This window comes from Protomyctophum bolini, assembly GCF_963924005.1.
Source record: "Protomyctophum bolini genome assembly, chromosome: 6".
Classification (NCBI taxonomy): Eukaryota; Metazoa; Chordata; class Actinopteri; order Myctophiformes; family Myctophidae; genus Protomyctophum; species Protomyctophum bolini.
In genome coordinates, this window is record NC_137867.1 from 33,255,518 (window position 1) to 33,280,572 (window position 25,055).

Below are 25,055 nucleotides of genomic sequence, written 5' to 3' on the forward strand. Positions count from 1 at the left end.
GCAAAACACAATATATCGGGGAGATGTCAGATTTAAAGTGCAGGCATAAAGATTTATTACCGGAATCAGAGGTGAGGGCCTTTTGCAGCAGGCATAAGAATGGTGCGACTAGCAGTTCAAAGGCACTGGTGCGTGCACTCAAGCACCTAAAACAGATGTGTTCTGCGGATTACAGTGTGGAAAAGAACTGCAAATGGGGATGAACGGCGAGTGATGCGTTGGGGAAAGAGAAAGGTGTAAAGTAGGAAACTTCTTACCCCACAGACTGGCAAAAAAGGACAGAGCTACAGCATTGCCATTCTCTCTAGTTAGTCTCAGTGACAGAACATTGAGGAACAGAGACCTAAATACCATTGCTCTGTCTATTTACAGAGGTGCTACATATTCAGACACCACAGAGGAAGGCAGGGGAAACCCAGCACACTATCAATCCCCTGGTCCAAAAATACTAAACCAAAGAGATGTAGAGGGAAATGAAGGTGATGTTATCAGCCATCCGTTGGAACACATTTACAGTTTTGGAAATTCAGAGACTCATATTAATTATCTCATTGCTGAGAGCAAATGCATACATATGTTTTAGATGCTAAAACATTTCATTAGAAGACTTTGAATTGATTTGCCGGAGCTGACAAAGTTTGATCCGCCGCCCTCCATGTGTTTTTCATGACTACCTAACACAATGTTCTCATTTGCACATTAACAGTCTCCTTATGGCCGGGTCTGCCGTTGACACATCTCCCGCAATCGATGAGGGAGCATTTGTGCTGGCTGCTTCTTCAAGGTACAAAGAGCTTTTGAGCATCCACACATAAGCTCTACGAGGGGGGCCTGTTACTGTCTCCCTGCCCGTCTGCCTTCTTGCCTGTGTGACTTGCAAGGAGGTGCACTTCTTCTTCCTGCACTCCATGGTGTATCTCAGACAACTCTGTCCATTATCTGCCAGCAGCAGCCTGTAATTAGGATTCCTCTCCCAGCAGGCCTCTCGCAGAGGAAAGCAGATGTGGCTCACAGAGGCAGCAGGCAGAATGATGTTCCAGCTGTTGCTTCCCATTTAGTCATGGTCCTCACCTTCTCAAACATAGCCTGTTACCATGGCATGGCTCCATACAAACAATGCCTATTTACATTGTCTTGTCAGAGGGATGGCTTGGCGAGTTCTAACATCACCAATGAAAAGCTAGAGTGCACCCATCCACTGATGGAACACAGTCATACACACAAAATAACACACATTCTTCTATCGCAATAAAAAATGGAAGCTTTCCCATCTCTGTAGGGTGGCGCTTCATGATCTCATATGCGTGTTGAAATAAACTGACAATGGTTTACAGAGTGCTACATAGAAAATGTATCTTGATGCTGTTTTCTGTTTTGGCATATGCAAGCTTAAGGCGATAGCAGAGCGTATCTTTGATCGTGCACAAACACTGTACAAGTGGTGTTTGTTCTGAAAACAAGAAAACCATGTCCTCAAATCATAACTAAAGAAAAGCAACTGCAGCATCAATTGACTTTCACCACACTGCGTACATTTTCTCTTTTCTAAAAACCCCAGTCAATCTGTCCTAGGCTGAGTCATCCATGAATAACTTCTTACCTTCAGCAGGGCAAGGAATGATGACCTTATTGTTAGCAACTTTCTCCATAATAGCGTCTCCAGGCTCGGCAAAAGACGGGGCCTCTGTGAGGACAGATAAAGCAATTTAGCTGTCATGTAAAAGTACAAAGGTATTAGAGACAGTGAATATCTACTTAAAACAGACATGAAAATGATATGATGATTATTTATTATAAGGTTGTGAGGCTCTGCTGTTCAAAGATACACAGAGAGAGGGTGGAATCCCTCTGGGCATCTCTACGTCTGTTGTAGGTGTAAGATTTGAGACCTTTCTCTGACAGGTTTAAGTTGAGCCTGTCTAACTACAGTAAACATCAACCTCCGGCTAAGCATTAGTGAAAGGTTAATCTGTGATGTTACGGGGAAAAGATGTCCTAATTATGACAACATGAGTCATAGGTCCTCACTTCTGTGCCCCCAACTCTCATTAAGCTTAAGCTTGGACTTCCTCCACCCAAACCCTTAGCGAATCAATCGCTTGAGTGACCTTTGCGGGTCAAATAGGACCCTCAATCAACTCTAGCACCCCCAACCTGGCTCAGATAAAGTGGGATTTAAAGGCATGCTTGTCCACAGGCAGTGTAGAGCTACCTCAACAGAATAAAACTGTAAAGACTTGAGTCTAAAACTGGGCCATGACACGCTTATGTCTAAACACTCAAAGTACCCGATCTAGGTCAAGGTTACTTTCACAGATGTTGCTGTGCAAGCATATTTCCCTATTGTGCATTATTGCTGCGTGTTACTTTATTTATATTCTCCATGAATAGGTTATGGTATTTTGGGTAAACAAATGGAATTGGAGGATCAAAACTGTACTCCACCTAGAACTTCTAGATTGATCTCCAACGTGTCCTGTCCAGCATTGTTCTCGGCCACACACTGGTAGGTGCCCTGATTCGAACGGCTGACCTGCTGGATCCTAAGGGTGGCAGTGTCCCTGACCTCAACAGGCAGTCCATTGTGAAACCAACGGACCTGAGGGCTGGGCTCGCCGTGAACCACACAGGGCAGAGTCACCGTTTGGCCACGCAGGGCTTTCAGCAAGGGGGGAGCTGCTTGGATCCGAGGCTTAGCTGAGTGGTACAAAATCAACATACACGTCTCACCATTTCTGTTGAACTATTCAGTAAACATAATTATTATTATTATTATTATTTTCCAGTGATGTATTCATCCATATAATCTATCAACATGACAGCATCGTAAAAAAAAAGGTGTCTGACAAGTTCGTAAACTTTCCAACTACGTCATTTACCTTGAACGTGCAAATTGTAGCTTAGGGACACATTGCCTGCTGGGTTTTGTGCAGTACAGGTGTACAGTTTACTATCAATCAGTCGCACATCAGTGATCTTTAGGGAGCCTGAAGGGAGAACCGTGAACCTAGGGAGTGGTTAAGGGGCAAGGGTGAAGGGATGGAAAAAACACAACATGTCAAGTGTCAATGGAGATCTATGGCCTTGTTTGTGTTTAGGGAATACAAGTATGTTTCAAATTGAACATTCTTAGCATGAAAATCTCAACATGTGTATATTAACAATCAACCACAGATACTGGTTGCCCAGGGAATATGTGTTGATGTCACTGAAATTTGTTCCATCAAACCAACATGGTCTTTACTGGAAATGTTTGATCTGTTTTAAACTGGCAAAAACAAACAGACATGGGTTTTGAATACATTTTTATGTTATAAATTATATCTTTCCAACAATTGCTTATATTTTTCATAATTTCATCTTTAAATCCTATATTAAAATTGGACAGGTGGGCAGACAAGTGGCCTGGCAGACAGCAGGCGAACGGGCAGGCGGATGGACTTCGAGCACGTCACTCAAACATAACCACAAATAAACCTATACGCTCATACAGTAGGCAGGACTACAGCCATGTCACTATGACTCAGGCATAACCATAAACAAACCCGATGCAGCCATATATAGGCGTATGGAGATCTGGTTGTCCAAAACCACAGATCCGACCGCTATGACTCAGATACATCAGTCGGATCAGTGGTACAGCATAGGTGTGAGGGCCGCATAGCGGCCTGAACTTTAGATATGTGAGGGCCGCATAGCGGCCTGAACCTCTAGTCTTTACAAATGTACACATCCATAATTGATATGTACAGTATACTGTAGAACAGAATATATCCTCAAAGGGGAAAATATCAACATAAGACAAATGTAGGTCATAAATGTCAAAGGACTAGGTAGACTGCTATTGGAGATTTGTTACGTTTCCATTGTAATGTAAGGCAATGTCTGATTGAAGTAAACTATTAGTTAGAGCTGCACTTCAAAGAGTAGACAGCCATAACCCCAATTGCGCCAGAAGCTATCCAGCTGTACAAATTCATAATGTGAGCAAATATAAACAGAGCTCTGCGATTTATCTGAGATAAGTGTGTCTGCAAAAGGAACTGAATTATAACAATAACAAATTCATTTAAGTGGAAACGACGAGCTGGAAGCACAAAGAGCTCTGTATTTCAGCCACGCACATGGCTGCCTCATCCCCCACCTCTTTAGACTGGCTAGGAAGAAACAGTAGCATACATCATGGGCACCAAATGACTTCTTCTGCAGTGGTCAATCCACTTGATACATAATTCATTGCATGACCCTTTCGACGAAGTGTTGTTCGACAGAAATTATGCAATATTCTTTAAAGCATTGACACGTGCAAAAGGGTCACGTGACAACATATACATGAGCCTCTAGCGAAGCTGGAACACAGAAGCGATGAGCCGGTGACTTCAGGCCCATCTAGTTGGTTGCACTCCAGTGTTTTGCAGCGAACATTGGCGATCTACAAGCTCACACGGCGTGGTGCTGCGACGACGCCTTGTGAGTTTGTAGATCAGCTTGCTTCGGCTTTGGTGCACGACACCAACCGCAACTAAGTATAAAGTAGGCTTCACTTTGGTGTTCAGTCATCTGTGGACACAGCCTGCCTGATACACTGACAAGGGGACAAATTTGCCTAATCAGAAGATGCACCAGTCTGAACAGCTCCACTGACCCAGTGTCCCTCTACAAGTCTCTGTCTATCTGGGTTTCTCGCCCCTCTTCTGCTCCATTATCAGTCTCATCCTCGCTTTGCTTCTCTCACGTACCCCGTGTCCCCTACCCTCCTTTCTTTGTCTTGTTTCCTTATTACCCCCGTCTCTCTCTCTCTCTCTCTCTCTCTCTCTCTCTCTCTCTCTCCCTCTCTCCCTCCCCTCTTTGCATGAGCCTTGAGGTGGGACAAATGACCATGAGATCTCTCTTAACACCCATGTACTGAGTCATTCCAACAGTCACACAATCTGTCCCAGTAAATACATGAGGGCTGGTTATCCAGAGAGAAAGAATCTCCTCTTTCCACCACTTGTCAGTTTCCACAGTGCCAGTATAAGCAAACCATGGTGTGGAGGGGTAGTTCATGGATATGTGTTATTCTCATCAGGCAAGACTAGTAAAGCGTCAACATGTTGTTTTACGGCTAAAGCCCCCGGGGAACCTCAACGTCAGGCAAACGGCACTTATATCTTGTGTTCCGTACGTTTTTCTCCCTTCTTCCCGGCACACTAACCCACATGCTCTTCCCCCACTATTCCTCCTTCCTGGCCCCACACAAGTATATCTGATTCAGCCGCCACCACAGCTCTTCAACCCCCTTACGTCCGTTCTGCTCTATCTACCCAAAGCCATACAATCTGGTCTGGTGGAGGGGGGTCTCTCTGTCGTCAAGCTCTCTTGTGTCCCCGCTGCAGACTGTGGGCTAAACACCCTGCTTCAGCCTGCCTGTCTGAACCCAGAGTGACCACACCAGAGAGCCACGGAGCAGTGAGCCATGTGGTGTGGGACCAGATGTTCCTCCACAGAGCCGCTACACTGCAGCACCACTGTTGTCTATATGCGCCTGCCTGTCTTCAAAAGGCTCCACTAAGTGAACTCCAACCATTAACGTCAGCCCGAGATGACAGCCGGCTTCAATCAAAGGTCCCTTGTAAAAAAAGGGGAGCGGGTTGGTTGGGGTACGGTATGGTGAGAACCTGGTCCTTTACAGGCTGTTTACCTGTTTTACTGCACTGTTGCTACATTGTGTGACGTGAGACTTCCTCTTACCAGGCGGTTACGGGAGGGATGGGCTGCCCGTTCCTGCTCCATAAGACCAGTGGAGACGGACTGCCCTGGACCTCACATGGCAGGACGACTTCGGTACCTACTTCAGCAGCCATCTTCACCGTGTTGTCATGCCCGCTTACACCCATTATTTTGGGCATGGCTGCAGAGAGGGAGACCAGATGTAACCACCAGTAAGCAATCATGTTAGATAGGCTATTCCCGAAAGCGGGAAAAGTGGAATATTTGACTCAGAAAGTCAGAATCTCACCTGGAGTTTGAGAGAGAGGGCAGTTGTTATTGTTATTGTTACATTCTGTAAAACAACGTTATGTTTAGGTGAATGTGGTGGAATCTGTTTAGGTCTTACTGTTAACACTGAGCTGGACCTCTCGGCTGGCATATCCTACAGAACTGGTGGCGGAGCACATGTAGATGCCAGCATCCTCTGCAGTTGGGTGGAGGATGTGGAGGTGGCCGTCATCAGAATCAGACTGAAGGAAGGTGTTCTCCCTGGCTACGGGCTGTCTTCCCTGGGGGTGCAGGGAACAGGGCAGCACAAATCCAGAGTTTATATACCGTATAAACAACAGCACAGGGACACTAAACTAGGCTAAAGGGTTCAAGTCCAACCTCTGATGCGTTGTGTAATTACCAAGATCCACTTAAAGCTCTCTTTCCAAAACACATGTACACAGGGGAACACAGCCTGCAGCGCACTCACTTCCTTTCAAGACAAGATGGCTTTTGCAGATTCATTTTTATCTGACAAGAATAGAAATTTACTTCACTCCAGAGCAACTACCAGAGAATGCTTAGAAGAAGACATTGTAAAAATAGCTTAACTGAGGCACACACGCACGCATGCACGCACACACACAAAACAGCAGATCTACAAGCTCACAATGCATGTGTTGTGAGCTCGTAGATTTTCATGTGTCAAATGTGTCCATGCCGCTGTACTGTGTAATACAGGGCTTACCGTATGTTTAATCATCAGACTAATAGATTTAGTCGATCAAAAAAGAAAAAAAGAGAGAGATACTTTGCATCTTATTATCTGTTTCTGGGCAATACGTGTGCTCAGTAAACCCATGATATCATCTCTAGCAAAGTAATCAATTTAAAATAATCTAGGAAACAGAGTGGATGATTAGTTGCTGGATCACATTAGAAAAAAGATAGGCAGTTATTAGTTCAATAAAACAAACTATGTAATTAGGCCAAGATGTTTTGTTTTTGTTCGCTTCTATTTGAAATTTGATTTAGCATTGCCTTAAGGAGTGATCAATCTTACAACAAAATGGCCAAAACAATGATTTCCCTTTAGATTTGGTTGAGAAAAACAGAGCCACTCTATTAGTCATGTACGGATTCATGGGACGCATCCAAAATGGTCATTAAGTAAAGTACATTTGGGCTAAGAAGAAGCGTGACATCCTACCTTAGACCAGACAACAGCTGGCTTGGGAACTCCACTGGCCTCACAGGACAGTGTGATGGCTACGCCCTCATTAGCTATGTAGTGGTTGGGACCTGCGTTGATCTCGGGCGGTGCTGTGGGAGTAAGTAGGTCAGTAATACAGCTGTCTGACCGGCCATGAGCAAGTAGGCACTGAATTATCGCTGGCCTTAAGTCGGCAAGCCCGACTGCATGAAACATTTCTTCATTACAAACTGATGATGAACCATAATCATGCCCCGTCTGTCATTACAGAGCTCATGAAGAGAATGACCCCTTTCATCAAAACATGTGCTACATGGAGAGTACTCATTACCATGACAGCAGGTGGTCAAGTCATCACCTACATGCTGCTTCTCATGCCGAGTCAGCGCATTCTTGCAATGATTGTCTCTAGATGAGCCCCCGTTCTGTAGAAAATGTTTGGGATTAGCATGTGCCCTCTTACCGTGGACCTCCAGGGTGACTGTGATGTTCATGGTGCCGGCCACGTTGACGGCGGTACACACATATTTCCCGGCATCCTCTGGGATGGCTCTCTCCATATACAGACTGCCATCACTCCTCTGAAAGGTTCTTCCCGTTTGCTGCACCTACCGTGTGAACAAAAAAGTGTGTTTGGCAAACAATGATAAACACACACACACACTGCATGATGGACATGCATAAATATTTAGTACTGCCTGATCTTACAGGTTTTCCATCTTTGGACCAATGTCTTTCGGGAAGAGGTATTCCGTCCACTAGCATGCAAGGAATGCTCAGCGACTGACCAATCCCAGAGGTGATGACCGGGGCACCCTGGGCCAAAAGAGGGGGCTCTGTGGGTAGAGGCATAGAGGGTAGAGGGGCATCATAGACAGCTGGATAATAAATAGACAGCTGGATATAAATATATACTGCATATAGAGTAAACGGCCGTTGTGAAAATAGAAAGGAGCATTTGACATTGTTATGACGATGACTAAGGCTACAGCCATGTGTTTCAAATTGGAAAGGTGAAGTAGGTTGACTAGGTGGCAAGTGGCAACCAATGAATATGTAACAAGTCCACAATGCGTGTAGTTGAGATAGCAAGTCAGCAAGCTCGACCGCAGACCTGTAGGCAAACGTCAGCGAATTGACAGTGTGACAAATGACGGTGTATGAAAACACGACTTACTGGTTCAATAATGGCGTGTAGATGGAAAAAAAAGAGAGACTAAACAAGCCTACCCAGTCCACCGACACTGACTCTGGCCTCGGTCCTGATGTTTCCAAACTGGTTCCTGGCTTCACATATGTATACTCCTTCATCATCCAACCAGAGACCTGCAGAGAAACCCCCAGTGGCATTGAAAAGGCCATACTACTGCCGTATACACTCATCACTCTATAAAGTAGCCATAAGCATAGACATCCATACTCACTGGGAAAAGAAACCAAGTATGTAATATGGTTGACAAGTGCACACTAACACTAACAACAGATATATCATTCTGTCTATAGATCATCCACTCAACGTGGATATGGTGTTATTGGTTTGGCTGTGCCGTAATTAGAGTTATAAATAGAGCATAATAGGATTAATGGGTTTGCTTCAGCTGTCTGCCGGCTAACACACATATCCTGCACAGTCAATTCTCTGGAGATCATATGATGGAAGATCAACATATGATTCAATTCTTCTATTTGGAGAGCTGGACTCGTGTTTAAATAGCTGATGACAACATGTGTAAACACTGAAAAAACGATAGCGAGGGACAGGGAGGCATGTGTGCAAGTGACACAATTCCATTAGGTTCCATCTCAAACAATGGCAGGTGAAAATATAGCCATCTGCAACAGATTGAGCAAATTGGGTCAGATGGCAACCACAGACGGGATCAGTGATGAAAGCAGACCACTTCTGCGTGCAAATACTACTGTTCTCCTCCAATATAATATTACACAGACTATAAATGTTTAAAGGGTGAGCAGCACATACAATCTCCTCCAGAGGCCAAGATTAGTCATTTTATATTATTCAAGGCTTCCAGAGTTCACAGCTGAAATTCACTTTAACTTAATTTGAATGTAAGCCCAACTTCACTGAATGACAGAGAACATAAAACTTTGTTTGAAATATATTTTTTTAATAGTTTTTCTTTCTTTATTATTATTTTTTTTACAAACCATCAGTATTATAGTAGATAGTAGATGATGAACCTAAATTAATTATCTTTTTTTATACATAAATGGAAATCCATTTTAAAAGAAACTATTATTTTCCCATTCATTCCTTTTGCTTTCCATAAACTACTTCTATTTTTATTTCCCATTCATTCGTGATCGAATCATTGTCTGCGGTCTGGAGGAGTGTGGGTTTGTGGGGTTTGTTGTGGTGGGAGTATTGTACTGCTATGTGGATTACAAATGTATTACTGACATTGACTGATGATTTGTTTTGTTTTGTTTATGAGTTTTGTATTTTTGCAATTATCATCTTTTTCCTTTCTGTGGTGTTCTGTGATTTGTAATTTTGCAATTGTCATGTCTTAAATGTTTTCTCCCCATGCAATGTTGCCATTATGTCAATTCCCCCCATGAGTACAGACGAATCCGCAGAGTGACATTCATAACTGCGGTGTCAAGTATTACAGCTTGAATACAGCGACACCGCAGATATGACTGAATAAAGGGCAGCTCTCTGCGGATTCGTCTATAGTCACTGTCAACCCCTACTGTTGGTCTTGGGGAGGGGGTAGACAACCACTCCTCAAGTACACACAGAGTCGCAAGACATTTTGTTTCACCCGAAAGTACAGACATAAAGGGCCTTATTTTTGTCAGTGCCTTACCCCATATCCCTAAACGTCTTTGCCTTTTTTCTATTTTGAAAAACATTTTTGAATAGTTCAAATAGCCGATCTAGTAAAAAAGGCAAAGAAGTGTAGGGATAAGGCACTGACAAAAATAGGGCCCATTGTGTACAGAGGAACACGCTATCACACGCTATACCTTGCCGGCTTCCCACCCACAAACATGGCCCATTCTGTGTGTTCATCCAGCCCGGCCAGGCTGAATGCAATGTGAAGGAATCAAAGCCCAGTCTGCACGGTGGTGGGCAGGAACTTTAATCCTGAGCATGATGAATGAATCCCCCCAGATGAGCAGCTCATCGAGGGGGGTGAGCCTCTGTGAAGCAAATGCTTAAGACGTGTTTATTCCTTCACTGGTGTCAATCAGTTTATTGTGTGCTTTAGTGCTGCGATAGTGTCAGACGGGTGACTCACTATGGATCAGAAGATGCCCGTTCTCCAGCTGCATTGTTCTACTCTGGCTGTCGGTCTTCATAAGGATCTGTCTGCCATCCTGTCTGCGCCAGGTCACCGTGGGTAACGGGAAACCCCGGGCAACGCAGGGCAGTGTGATGTTCTCTCCTACATTAGCAGTGATGTCAACAGGCGCTTCAGAAAACAAGGGGCCTCCTGTAGTGGGAATAGTGGCAACAAAGAAGTATTGGGTTTCATTGTTGAATACTGAAACATGAACATACTCTATGAAAGCATGACAATGAAATATATGAGCGGATACAATCCCCCTCCGTTTTCAAGTGCAGACTTTATGGTCCCAAGTGGGAAATTTGGCTTTGTAGCAGAGTATAAAACATAATGCATGTTCTCATCAGACGAAATATGCATCCTGGAATTCAGACTGATGGCTCTGTTCTGCAGGGGTTTTTAAGTAAAAAAATAAAAGAAAGGTTCAACGAAGCAAATCAGTCTGGTTTCCAGGATACAACATATCCCCCAAAACTCACAATGGACAATATAAAGGGCAGAAAAGGAGTCACATGGGGTCACACACAGTTGAAAAGGTTAACCCGGGAATAAAGATTCCTATCAACACCTAAACGCCTTGAAATTACATGAAATTAAAGCCAGAGTTCTCACCTCCAACCTCCAGAACGACATTGCCAGTGAAAGACCCAGCAGAATTGCTTGCCACGCAGGTATACTCTCCAGCATCCACCTCCACCACCTCTCGAATATGCAACGTCCCACGGTGCACATCCTGGGTAACAAATGGAGCAGAGCCCACCTCGAGATCACCTGGACACACACGCACGTGCCCGCAAAACACACACACACACACACACACACACACACACACACACACTTTTTTAATCCTGCCAACTACGGTAGTTTCTGTCTGAATAATGTGAAGGTGGTGAAAAAGGATTCCAATGCATTTAGCATGGAACACTTAACATTGCACTTAAATAATGCACGTACTGTTGACTAGCATTACCTTTGTACCACTGTATGAGCGGAGGGGGGATACCAGTGGCATGACACTGCAGGGTAGCATCGCCTCCAATAGCCACTAGAACAACCTCCTGGATGACTGTTATACTGGGTGACTCTGGAGATGGGATCAAGATTCGAGGATGGAAATTAATCAAAAACGAGTACACCAGATACTTTTGGACACACAATGTTGAATGTGAGAGCAAAGTAATATAAACTTAAATCGTAAAGTAGCAATCCATAACATTTTCAGGATGTCGTACACAGTATTAGTTCCTGACCCAGGTCTCCCACGTGAGAGACCACAATTCTACCACTCAAGGAAGAAGCCTACCCCATTTGGCTTGATATGAGGAAATATTGCACTTATGAGCTTCAGATAGTACTAATTGTCAACCAGTAGGTGTCCTACCCGAATACCAGAGTCTAAGGCCCTCATTTATCAACCGTGCGTACGCCAAAATATGGGTGCACGCCGAAATTGCCGACATTTTTGACATTTACCATTTCCGCCAAAGCTTGAAATTGAACGTGACAACGTACAAAATCGACGTTTGCTTCTCAGCTGGCGTACGCATTTTTTTTCTGTCTTACACAAGCGGAGCAGCATTGTCTGAACTGCTGACACTGTCACAGGCATCTAAACATATGTTTTCACTCCTAAAATGTTAATATAAAACGGTATGTGTATGTAAAAAACAAAAGAGAGATTTCCAACTTTACAAGTAATTAAAATCGCGCAATTAAAAACAATATAACATGTTTACAATGTATTAGTTTGTGCTTAATCAAACACTTGTTATGCGAGCGCACTTGTGAGATGATTTTGGAGCGCATGCGGACGCGGTGATGCGGCATATGCGATTATGATATTATTATTTTTTTAAAGGCATGAATGGACTGCACGCCTTTATTTCCAAGTGACAATGACAAGCATACAATACAGCTTGCCTATTTGTAGTAAGTACTAGCAGGCTATAGGCGTAAGGGGCTTAATCATTCACCATTTATAAGTGCTTAGACAGTTTTGACAGTTCAGATAAAAGCGAGATCATTTTCGGGGGTCGGGAGGACGGGACCGCGGCGTGCGTCGCCAACACATACCAGCGCAAGCGGCAAGCCTTCATCCATATGTTTATGATTCGTTCATCAATGATCAAATCACTACATAAACGTTGATTGTGAGCTGCCTTGACGACATGATAGCCTATCTCTCATGCAGGCATGTCACCCACAGGACTTTAATATCACAGCAGTGCGCAGTATCACGCCTTCGCCGTGCACTGCGCACGAATGGGTAAAATTAATATAGGCCAGCCTACAAACTAATTCCATTCATGGCGATGCGATGTCGATGTGTCATGTATATGCGTGCATGCGTGGACATGACAGCAAAGCAAGCGAGGTGAGAGGAAAACAGACAGGGTAGGCCTACAACTTTATTTAATTCATGCAGGTGTTCGTTCTTTATTTAACAAGACACCAGTGGGCTTGCAAGTTGCGTGTGCTTCTGCGTGTGTGTGTGTGTGTGTGTGTGTGTGTGTGTGTGTGTGAGAGAGAGAGGTGCGTGAGGCGGGCAAGGCACGGGAGAAACCTTTTTTCCATGGTTTCCATGGTTCCCACAGGTCGTAAACATGTGTTCAGTCGCAAAAACGAGGGCGAGGCTTGATTTCATAGGGCGTGCCAGATAGATTTCAGCCGTCACATTTATTAACGTGAGAACGAAATTAAGGAAGGATCAGCTGTTTGCGATCACTTTATAAATGCCGTGGCGACGTGGGTGTACTACGAAACCTGCACTCGAATCTGTGGCAGATTTTACACTCGATTGATAAATGAGGGCCTAAATGTCTCAATGGACTAGCAGGGAGAGCACCTTCAACCATTGGTGACCATTGACTGGTGAAAATAACTGCAACTAAATTGGTTTTACTTTTATTCATTAGAATAAGTTCCGGAATGCAGCTTTAAGGTCAACCAGGCCTCATCGTATACTGATGCAAGGCAAATATAGCAGTTGACATTTCAGCACGATCGGCGTGTCAACAACAGAGCAGGGATAGATGCTATTGGAGCAGGGAGACAGCTGAGCTGAGAGGGTGAGATGATGTCGGCCGCCAGGCTCTTGCCGTCATGATACATCAGTGTTGTTAGAAATACCAGTCAGGGGGTGCCTGGTGGCTCAGCCAGTTAGTGCCACAGACCATATGCTCCTAGAGAGAATCTGACCGCCGTCTTGTCTCTCCTCTCTCTCTCTCTGTCTGTCCTTGCTTTCCTGTCTCTCTACTCTGACAATAAAGCCTAGAGATGTCCCCCAAAAAATAAATACAAAACACTTGGAGACAACAGTGTACTGTGTATAATACCAGCATGCCTTGGGGGAGAGGCTGCCACTGTCCATCACAGTTCAAGTCGCTGTCAACCACTAACTGACATTCTCAGGCTTAAACGTCATGCCTGTGATTTTTAGCCCTCCCACCACACACGTGTTCTACTTCAATGTCAAATCACCAATGACACTTTGAATCATTCACGCATTCATTCAAGTCACTTGCTGTTGGATGAAAGTCAGCAACACACTGAGTAATGGGATCACCAAAAATGAACTGCAGTATCAGAGTCACCGCTCATTCTGAAAATCTCTGAACTCTTATTCACCACACAATACAATAAACAGTTTGTGTAACTTGATCCTATCACTGTTGCAATTGCAGCAATTCAAAACATCAGAAAATAATTGTCCAACAGACTGGTAAACATGCATAAAAAGCACATAAGCACACAGACACACACTGCTAGACTGGATGGGTTTCACTCTGAATTGAATAAAGAATTACATGCATTACTTTTCACTGGCAAACAAGGCAGGCGTGCCAACAGCGAGGCCATGAGCAACCCACTAGGCGAGTGAGTGTCCACACAGACAGAGCACACAATGTATGGAATAGATTATCATTATCACCCGTTTTGAAAATGCACATATGCAGGACATTGAGTGAAACAAATCAAGCACTCCTCCGTTTTCAACACAACCAGATTCCTACCTCTAAAATTGTTGCAAAACTGTATTCATGAGCCAAGACTCCAAAAAGTGACAAACTCCAGCAATACCTCTTAGGGTGTTTTATTTTCCCCGGTAGCAGTGTATTTACAGTAGAAACACCAGTCTAACAAATAAAATAAACACTGAAGACTAAACTTACAAAAGACAGAAAATTACTTGAAAGCAAATTAGGAAACCAAACCCAAAACTTGAGAGACTATCAGGCTAAAACCCTTCCATCAAGGGCCCCCTAGCAGCTCTCCCTGGGTGTTACCTTCTGGTTGCCCCAACTGAACTGAACTGACTCACTGCCCAGTGCCCCTGCAGCCTCTTTCTTATACTAGGCAAGACAATACCAAGGAACAGTTCTGTAATTGGTAACACATTTAACTCACTATCTGGCTAACTACGGCCCATGAGTTAACCTACACAATTACCTAGGTTTACTAAACCAATTCAAATACATTACATGCGCGGCGATGCGCCACAATATCAAGCTAAATAGAAAACATAACACAAGAGCTCTTGTAACCAAGACAGACTCCTCCTGCTCTATAGCACTTGGTACCTTCCTCCACTCAGTCAAGAGGATCACCAGTACTGCAGGAGAGCCATGTGCCAAACAATCATAATTAAACACAAATGACACCAAACATATATGCTGTGACAATATTTGCAAAGTACTTGTTCTCTTTTACAATTCACTACAATGAGCTACTGTGAGCTACAATAATAAAAATATGCACTCATGTCCATTAACACAGTCTTACAAGCCGGCCGGCAAAGTTAAGGATGCAACTGTGTAATTTAGGTATGAGCATTGTTCTCCATCAGTGTATGTGTATAGGGCTGCCCCGTGACAATGTGGAATGTAATATTTTCTTGGAAATATAGTCATTTATCGCGAAATGTCTACATTTCCAATTTTCCTACATTTACCATAACATATTGTTGCTGTCGCTGTAATCACTTCATGATAACCGCATCATCCTGTCCGATTTTGGCTTACCTGCATAGGTGAGAGAGACTGACTTAGAGGCGGTCCCGGCCTCATTGGTCGCCAAGCATGTGTAATTCCCAGCATCCTTTGGGAGGGCTCCTTTGATGACCAGGAGGCCGTATTGGTTTAGACTCAATCTGTGTAAGACAGAACACCATCAACGGGAATTCATGTTTTGGTGATTGCATATGCAGACGTCTCAGCAAAAACCATATGCTATGCCAGGGGACATTCTTGAATTAGCTCAAGGCAGATTTTTTTGAATATGCATTTAAATAGTCACAAAATGTACAGTACTTGTGGTTTGGATAGAGACACTACATTGTTAGAGATGTAAATCAGCAGGGTGATGCAAACAAGATGTGGCAATTGAGCATTTCTAGCGGGCGATTTAAGTGGAATCTAACGACTCCAAAGCTCTCTGAGGACTCTTGCCGGAGGTGTTGAGTGGGTAGAGAGTTACTTTACCTCGGCCGATTAGTGAGGAACATGTTTCCATGGCTCCAAAAGAGAGAGGGAGGCGGGGAGCCGGACGCTCTGCAGACGAGGCGGATCTCGTCCCCTCGGGAGAAAACCTGGCTCTGGGGACTGACTGTCACGGAAGGAGCCTCTGCAAGGGAATAAAAAAGGTTGAGTCAGGCCATTGTCCCAACTATAGACTACACTACGTCATGATTCACTCCTATCGGCAACTACATGATGACAAACCTCTGACAGTCTGGACAACGCTCGTGAATATCAGCAATCACATGTCTGATGTGATGTCATGGACCAACGGATCCCAGCGAGTTTCACAATTGGGTTTTTTTTCTCTGGCGTTTTCAAATACAAACATCTGAACCCGTGCCCACGATGGAAGCCACAATTCTCAACATGCATCAATTCTGGGGCCGAGTGGCTAAGTCCTACTGCAAAGAGGCTGGGGGCCGGTAATGGAAACCAGATGATGTACCTAACAGAGGTACATAACGTGGGCCCCGGTGTGTTAAGCATTTAACCAGATGACCCGTGGATTTATTTTCTCCGTCTGCTCGCTATAGCACAGTACCTGGGACGAGAAGCCACACAGTGATTCTGCTGCTCCCGTGGGCGTTGGTGGCCACACAGTGGTATTCCCCAGCGTCCTGCGGACGAACCCCGCTGATCTGCAGGGAAGAGTCGGGGAGCAGATTGACCCTGCCTGTCCGGGGCTGGACGGCGCGGCCCGCCCTGTGCCACGTCAGGTTGTATCGCATGGAGCCTTCCACCTGACACGACAGAGTGGCCACCGCTCCCACAGATGAGCTCACGTTGACAGGGGCCCTCAGGACGGGAGGGGGCTCTGTGTCATTGGAGGAAACACAACGAGGAAAACAGAGCGAGATCAAAAGGAGCACTATCAACAGTGAACAAACAGTGGGGGAAATAGTTTACCCTTAATACAAATGTTTGGAGCGGCATGTTTTCTATCACATTGATGTTCTAAGCTATAAATCTCAGATAAGGCTTTGTTGGAAAGTATTTCAAACCTTTCCAAGACTGTGATGTATGATCGTATGAGGACCATGAGGATAGGTTTGCGTGTGTGAATGCGCCTCCGCGCGCGCGTGTGTGTGTGTGTGTGTGTGTGCATGCTTGCTTGTGTGTGCCTGCATGTGTGCATGAATACGTGCGTGCGTGTAGAATCTGCTGAATGTACATGCATGCGTACTGTGTATGTAAATTGTGTACTTGTGTGTCTGTCTCCGTTTGTGTGTGTATGTGTGCTCAGCTTGTCTGTGTTAGTGGGAGTGTATGGGTGTGCATATGGATGTTTGTACATGCACGTGCAGATGTGCTGATGTGTACTGTATGTGCATGCATATGTGGCACATACCTTTGACAGTGAGCTGCGTCCTGGCTTGACCCAGGCCTGCAGTGCTCTGCGCTATGCACTCATACGGACCCTCATCATCACCTGAGGCGTGGCCTATTTCCCATGATGCTCTGGCTGATGTCCTGAGACAAAGACATTAACAGATACTGTAGCTGGCAAGAGCATGATGGAAACAGGCTCTTATTTTTGAGGGGCGCTAGTTAAACAAACATTAAAAACGCCATTGACAATGAAGGGAAATTTACGTCATCTTGTCCGTAACACAAACATTAAATGCCATTGACAATAAAGATAATTAAATGTTTGTTTTACATCACCATTACATCACCTAATAATAGCAACATGAGTTTTTAACTTTAATATTAGTGCCCCTCACTTCACACAGGTGTGATTTTTAGATAACGCACAGCTAGTATCCCTGGCACACATGAACAACTGGAATACCTTTCACCTAAAGTCAGCCTCACTTTATGAATGTAATTCAATACAGAGCGCCAGCCCAACGCAGGAAAATATGCTTTGGTATTTTTCCAGGATGAATATGTAATGTAGTCAAAATTGATTATTATGTGCCAGTTTCCTGACTGATGAAGCAATAAAACGCAGCACACTCAACTAACGCTAATGCTTTACAGCCTTGCTAACTGGTAACTGTGCAATATTTTGCTGAGTGACCTAATCAGTGTTTTTTTTTACAGCAGGGAATGAGTGCATGACACTGTAGCATCCAAAGAAAGGCGAGCCAAGTGTCACAGAGTACTGAGCGGTGTGAACAAGGGGAGATACTCACTGAAATAACCTTTCCTCTCCCAGGGCGACCCCATTTCTGGTGAATCTTAACCTGTAGGGAATGTCACTCTCCACCGAACAGCCAATCACAGCCGGCTGCATGTAGAAGCCGTGCACAACACCGGGCATGCTCACTGCAGGGGCATCTGCAAACGAGAGGATGCAAAGGTTAAAGGTCACAACAAAGAGTGTGTGTGTGTGTGTGTGTGTGTGGGGGGGGGGGTTGTCAGGGCTGTCTTGCCTGGAACAATGTTGGTATAACTGACACTGGACAGCCTCTGGAAGCGGTATCCCTCCTCATCCTTCCCAGTCGCCTTGATGAAGAAACTCTGGGAGGGAGTGCGGAACTCAGGGAGACTCCACAACCCTCGGCCACCCAGGTCAGAAGGCATGGGTACTGGGAGAGTGCGAAGTGAGCGCCCTGAACCGGACACCAGCTCCACATGGCTGAGCTGGCCTGGGGGCCGTAAGCCTGTGCACTTCAACAGAACATGCGCTGGAACTCCTGGGAGAGGGGATGAAAGGACATGATGAGTCACCTTTTCTTCCACACATGATCTCAGCTAAATGAGATTTGCCAAACACACGCACAGATCAACACACGCACAGTACCTTTTATAGGCCTCTGCCTGGTGGAGCTGAAGTCAGAGGAGGGTATGCTGGAGAAGCCAGCACGGAAGTCTAGATTGCTGACGCCTGTCACCCTCAGAGTGTGTCGTCCACTGCAACTGACCTGGAAAAAGAAAGCTTAGATACTGTATGTACTGGTCCTGTCATCATCAGTTGGTCTATACTGGTATAGTACAGTAGATATGCTTACTGAATATGTACCAATAAATCATGATCTATTTGACTTATTTTACAATATTACTACATACAGTACAAACAATTTTTTTTTTATCAGATTATTTCCTGGTATACCTTCAGATTCCACGCTCCAGGTCTGGGGAACTTCAGATTGACTATACGAACTGAGTTGGGGATGTTCAACAGCTCGGTGAGACCTTGCTCCACACCAACAATTCGACCTACAGAAAAACAACAGACAAAATTATCTTTTCAATTAAGAAAATGTTTATTCTGGCTAGGTAAAGTGATAGATAATTTACCATTTACAATTGTAACGTAATAGATCATTCTCAGCACATCGGCTGCTTTAAGTAAAGCGAGGGTGCACTCTATTTATCTCTATGCCTAATGTGTTTATGATTCATTAAACACCTCCATCCTTTACGACAAATATACATCTGCCCCGGGATAGAGCGGATTTCATCCACCACTGTTTGGAGAGGATTAAATAACCCCGGGCAATCGGAGTGTTAACACTAAAACCGTCTTGACCCTTTGGTGTGGTTTGGACCATTGAATTCCATGCGTTGAATCACTAGGGTCAACATGGGTCATTGTGGGTCAATGTGCAACAAGACATAACACACCATGGGCTCCATCTTCCGCCATCCCTTATCCCTAAACGTATTTGACATTTTTTACTATTTTGAAAATCATTTAAAAATAGTTCAACTAGCCGATCTACATCTACACGTTGTGAGCTTGTAGATCAGCTATTTGAACTATTTTAAAAGGTTTTTTTAAATAGTAAAAAACGGCAAATAAGTTTACGGATGAGGGTTAAGGGGTGGCGCAAGATATAGCCCTGCAGGGACAACGCTAAAACCGCCTTGACCCTTTGGTGTGGTTAGGGCTTTAGGATGCCTCCATGCATACAGTTGACATTCTTTAATCAAACACGAAGAAACTTTGGCATGAATCATTTGCCTACCAAGGGGATCTATGAGCTGGATCTGCGGTGCTGGTCCACTGAGCGACACGGTGACCTCTCTCAGGCTGGGGTCAAAGGGCACCTCCCACGTGTTTTCCTGAGCACTGTCGTGATTGGAGGACAGCAGGTGAACCTTCAGGGCCTGAACCGTCTCCTCAACCCACTTCAGAACCTGGAATGTGGGGGTGGGAAACACCATATAATGGTCAAAACCCCTACTGTACACCCCTTCGCCTAGAAACACCAGGGCCAGGACAGGAAGGATGTGACAGTGACCTTGCACTGAAACTCATCCACCAACCCCCTCCAGCACTCTGCACTTTGTATTTAGACTATTCTTTCATCACAGAAGCATTCCTCCGGGGGGTTTTGCCTAAACAAAAGGAAAGTGAAACAGCACCACTGTCAAAATGATAACATACAGTTTTCTGCACTCCCAAGCATGAATTCCCAGCAGACCGTCTCTCACAGTGGAAGTCTGTCAGGCGGCTGTCTTCCTGCTCAAACACAGCCTTCATGAATCACGAGACTTGTTCCTCGGAACTCAAAGACATGGAGATGTGTGTAGGCCTGCGTATTAGTCATTCCATTACCAACAGGCCAATATGCGGGATCAATTAAGGACAGAAAAGGATCTGCTATCTGCTGAATTGGCCGAGCTTGAAATAGCAAATGAGGTCGCAGGGCAGTGATGTTTTGGGACTGAGAGAGGCTCACTCATTATCTACGTCTCAGGGCAAAGATTACCCAAACCCTGAAATAATGGCGGGACAGCTTGATTACTTACTGGCAGGGGCAATCATCACACAGTTTGATTTCGTCCAGTGACTATTGGAGAGGAATATTTCACCTTTCACCTTTGGCATGTACATGAAGATTACATTGGCAGCTTTTTATTTTTATTAGATAGAAGAGTGTCGAGAGACAGGAAACTGAGGGAGATGGGAGACATGTGAGGTTGACAGGATTCAGATTCAAACTCTGGTCCTCGCAACTCACAAGGATTATGTGGTCTCTTCACTAACTGTACTATCCAACAGGCACGCCATAATTATTGTTCTGTTATTGACAATGAATGTAAATCTATGAGGAAACTGGGAACAGCTAAGCCAATTGAGTTAAACAGGGTTTTATTTCAGTAGTCTCACTGGACCAAACTTCTGCTATCTTCCAAATGCTTCAGAAGCAACTGCTGACTAGTATTTGTATTTCTCTTATAATTGAAAGTGCAGACATCATGGTTGCATTGTGTCCATAATAACAATTTCACTGAAAACATCGCATCAGTGGACAGAGGGCCAAATCAAACACGTTTACCGTAATATATTTACGAATACAGGAGTAAAGTGAAACAAGTATGGCCTTTGATAATTTAATTAGCAGGCCTTCCCCTTTCTGTGCATTGGGCCCAGTGGGCGCTGACAGCAGCTGGTTCCTCTCGTACTTTACAACTGGAAACAGCTGTAATGTGTGCCACATGTGTAGCAGCATCCCCAACAGAGCAGGAAACTGCTACAAGGTGACCTACATCTGCCCCGGGATAGAGCGGATTTCATCCACCACTGTTTGGAGAGGAGCGGACATAAAGCCATGAATCAAGCCTCAGACCTTAAATAAAAGAAATGAGAACATATGTATGTGGATATACTGAATGTAAATAAAACTGTCATAACTTAAGCAACGCTTGGGCATCTGATTTAGATCTAGAATGTTCTCCACTTTGCCACAGACAACTAAGACGGAACTTCTGTTGTCTGGGCCGAGGCGAGGCGTGTCTTAATGAACATGCTGAGCACTGTAGCCGCTCCCTGCTGGATCCATGGGAGAATGCAGAAGTACACAGTCCTGCGAAACCTCATCCGGCGTGTTGCAGTTGAGCTGGCGTGCGGGGGGGTGTCAGGAAGGACCCCCCCACTATTCTTAGAAGCATGAAAGGAGGATGGGCATGGGGAAGGTCAGCTGAGGATGGAGTGATGCTCACTTCTTTTCATCCCCCCAGCTGTCCCGCGATCTTCGGATCTTCTGGGACTCGTTGCAGGCTTTGAACCCCCCAGCAGGCGACCAGTATTAGAAATGTGAGGTCCCTATGGGGTAGGGCGGCCTGGCTAGAGACCTCCCAGTGGTTCAGGGTCAGCTTAGGCCTAGGCCTGGATAAAACACCTGTCCAGCCTATTCCTCTCAGACATCAGTCCACCACATCTGTCTTCCTGTGTCTGGGAGCCAGCTAGACTGTAGGCGAAACCTTTGTTCAGCAGTCTCAGTAACATGATAGAGGATACAGGTTAACTGGGTTTCACTTTACCCCTGACAAACCCACCAACTGGATCCACCTGATGAAGAAACCATTAGGACCGTTGACTCTTACAAATTACTCTCCTATGAAAAGGAAATCAAGGCACTTGTGTTAAGGATACGTGGAGTGGTGTTGTTTGGGAATGAGTGCTGGCTGACAGAAAAGCTCAATGTGAGCCAGATCCTGTATAACAAAAATAATCCATATCCTCATAACAAACTTCTTTATTATACTGTTTCTGCCTGAATGCTGATGTCACAGCAGACCCACTCAGCAGCGGATTTGGGTCTAGATTAGAACCGTCTGTTACAACAGATCAGGAGAACTTCATTACCATTAAGACCAACAATCGAGACAATTTAGCACCAGCAACATTAGAGTTGTTATATCTAGCTCGAGGACTTATTGGCCGATCTCGTCATTGATTATGTCCAGTCAAAATGTAGAAGTGTAAGGACTCAAGGAGTGTGACACACTCAGTGCTTGACAATGAGCTGTTGTGTGAGGACTTGGGAGCCAGCAAGCACAGGGCAGCTGTGTTGGAAAGGGGGAAGCCATGACAGATCATATCCTGGGATTACAGAGTAAAATAAGCAGTCTGTTTTCTCTCCACTATCCACTGGGGGCCACAAAAGAAACTGTGTATATTTGTTTTGGCCTCACTTTATTAAATTGCTATTAACAGGGAAGATTTTAGTGAGATTGGTAGTACTTGTGGGTTTTTTTTTTTAAGGATTACAGGATTTGCATTAATGCTTTAAAGCATGCCACCCAAGCACTGTAATCACACAGGTCTGAATATGGATGAAATAGCATTGCTTTGATGTAGATAAATAAATCAGAAGCTTGTCTAGAAGTATTACATTTGTTTTTAATGTAAGACCGTTCATTAGAAACATGTGAAGACCCACTAATTTAGTTTAACTGCCCACACTGGCCAGCAAATGGTCCGTTATTCCCAAACTAGAGACCACTAATGGTCCAGTGACAAAAGCATGGAATTAATTTCAATGACTTCAAACATCTGTAAGGATTATGGGGCGTTAATAAACCTAGTTGCAACTTGCACCCACACACATGTATTGTACATTTAGCTACATACACTGAGAAAACAGACCCATACACATCTCACACGCGTGTGTACTGTGTACACACTATCAGAGTTCAGGGGTTCAGTAGGCCACCAGTGAACAGTGCGCCTTGGCTCCGACTCAGAGCTGCCCTCTGCTCAGCCCAGGCATATCCTGTGTTGACACGCAGGATACCAATGTCTCCCTGAGAGGAAACTCTGGCTTTTTCCAAGTCTCACTTAAGCCTAATTTATACTTTGTTGTACGACGAATTAAGCGTTAAGAGTTACTGAGCCCGGCTGACTTCTCAGACACAGGATTCTCTTACAGATTGGCTGTGATGGGAAGGAGTCACTCATCCATCTCACATCAGCAGTGACTTCAGAATCAGCATTTGAATAATTTTTCATTCTGTGATTACATCTCTATAGGGGCCTTATATCTGGTTTGTTCTCTTCCTGCTATTCAACGTTGTATGAAATATATAATTATTCTACTTAATTTTAAGCAATACTATCTACTTAGCCATAGCTGAGTGGTTAGTGAGCCCACCTGGGGAGCCCCTGGTTGTCCCAGGTACAATTCCAGGCCAGGTCAGCAATGTGTGTCCCTGAGCAAGACTCTTAACCCAGAATGTTCCCCGTAGAATGGCTGCTCACTGCAGAGGACGAATCTCACCTAAGTGCATATACTGTATACTATATCGCCTACATAATTGTGACAAAAAAACACCCCAAAGGAGTGGGGACTATTCTATTTTAAGAAACCACACCCATGAAGTGCATGTTCTTCTTCTGTTATCGTCCAATGTGACTTCTTTTTTTGCCAATGGCATGTTCTTTTGTCAATTCTTTGTTGCTTTTTGAAATTTGATCATTTCCTTACCTGGGATCAATAAAGAACGGCCTATCCGTTATCCACTCACCTCATTGACTTGCTGTTTGTCCAGGTGAAAGATCTGTCCAGAGGAGGTGGCTGCGATCTCCTCATATGCTCTGTAACCAGGCTGAGTGCGGTCCCCACAGTCCCCAGTCAGCACAAACACCACCTTGGCACCACAAAGTGAACAGAAGAGGATTAGGGGGATTACAAACCAGTGTTTACTTGAGAGTGGAACTAATGCTCATTATCATATTTCATACACATGTTGTCACAGAGCAGCTTGCAGAAATGCTTCCTAGCTGTGCTGAACGTGATTCTCGACAGCTCTGATGAATGGAATATAGATCATGAAGTAGCAGTTCATTAATTTCATCACAGGATGATTAACTGGTCTAATAGTACGGTTTACAGACAATTCAATTTCATGCATGACTATTAGGGGTGGGTCCCGAACCACGGGACCAAGTATGTACCGAACCGAATGTGCCATGGGTACCGGGTACCCATTACAATAATTCAATTTATATATTTATTTATTTTCTTCCCTTAATAGACACGCAGGGAACAGAGCTGATCTACAAGCCTACATCGCGTTGCATCAGCGACGCGTTGTGGGCTTGTGGCTTGCAGAGGCGGAGCTATCTCTCTTCATGGAGTTAGTTGTCGAGGAGTCTAGAGACAATGACACGCGCTGTGCCTGGCACTGAAGCATTGAAGCAACATCATTATTAAAGTTTCTTAAACGTAATTTTCAAGTGAAGTTTATGGGAGGAAACTTTTAAGAGAGGGGACAGGAGGCTCTCTTAAATTTATTTATTTCTTGTTTTTCGTTTTGCATTTCCAGAGATGATGTTGTACCTGATTTGTGTATGAGCATGCA

At 44.5% G+C, this 25,055-nt stretch overlaps 1 protein-coding gene across 1 annotated transcript in view; it reads right to left on the reverse strand.

Annotated features, from left to right (window-relative positions):
- The window catches only part of hmcn2 (hemicentin 2), a gene marked incomplete at its 5' end in the record, with an annotated part of 74,761 nt that overhangs the window by 45,512 nt on the left and 4,194 nt on the right, over positions 1-25,055 (reverse strand). The window contains 22 exons of the mRNA XM_080765765.1: positions 1,601-1,684; positions 2,446-2,697; positions 2,880-3,007; positions 5,734-5,893; positions 6,101-6,263; positions 7,175-7,287; positions 7,641-7,785; positions 7,886-8,013; positions 8,408-8,503; positions 10,447-10,641; positions 11,107-11,265; positions 11,465-11,578; positions 15,516-15,643; positions 15,975-16,116; positions 16,555-16,827; positions 17,362-17,483; positions 18,152-18,296; positions 18,392-18,655; positions 18,763-18,883; positions 19,072-19,178; positions 19,931-20,102; positions 24,219-24,341. Coding sequence (XP_080621891.1) covers positions 1,601-1,684; positions 2,446-2,697; positions 2,880-3,007; positions 5,734-5,893; positions 6,101-6,263; positions 7,175-7,287; positions 7,641-7,785; positions 7,886-8,013; positions 8,408-8,503; positions 10,447-10,641; positions 11,107-11,265; positions 11,465-11,578; positions 15,516-15,643; positions 15,975-16,116; positions 16,555-16,827; positions 17,362-17,483; positions 18,152-18,296; positions 18,392-18,655; positions 18,763-18,883; positions 19,072-19,178; positions 19,931-20,102; positions 24,219-24,341 — 3,334 coding nt within the window. The remainder of the gene's footprint in view (positions 1-1,600; positions 1,685-2,445; positions 2,698-2,879; positions 3,008-5,733; positions 5,894-6,100; positions 6,264-7,174; positions 7,288-7,640; positions 7,786-7,885; positions 8,014-8,407; positions 8,504-10,446; positions 10,642-11,106; positions 11,266-11,464; positions 11,579-15,515; positions 15,644-15,974; positions 16,117-16,554; positions 16,828-17,361; positions 17,484-18,151; positions 18,297-18,391; positions 18,656-18,762; positions 18,884-19,071; positions 19,179-19,930; positions 20,103-24,218; positions 24,342-25,055) is intronic.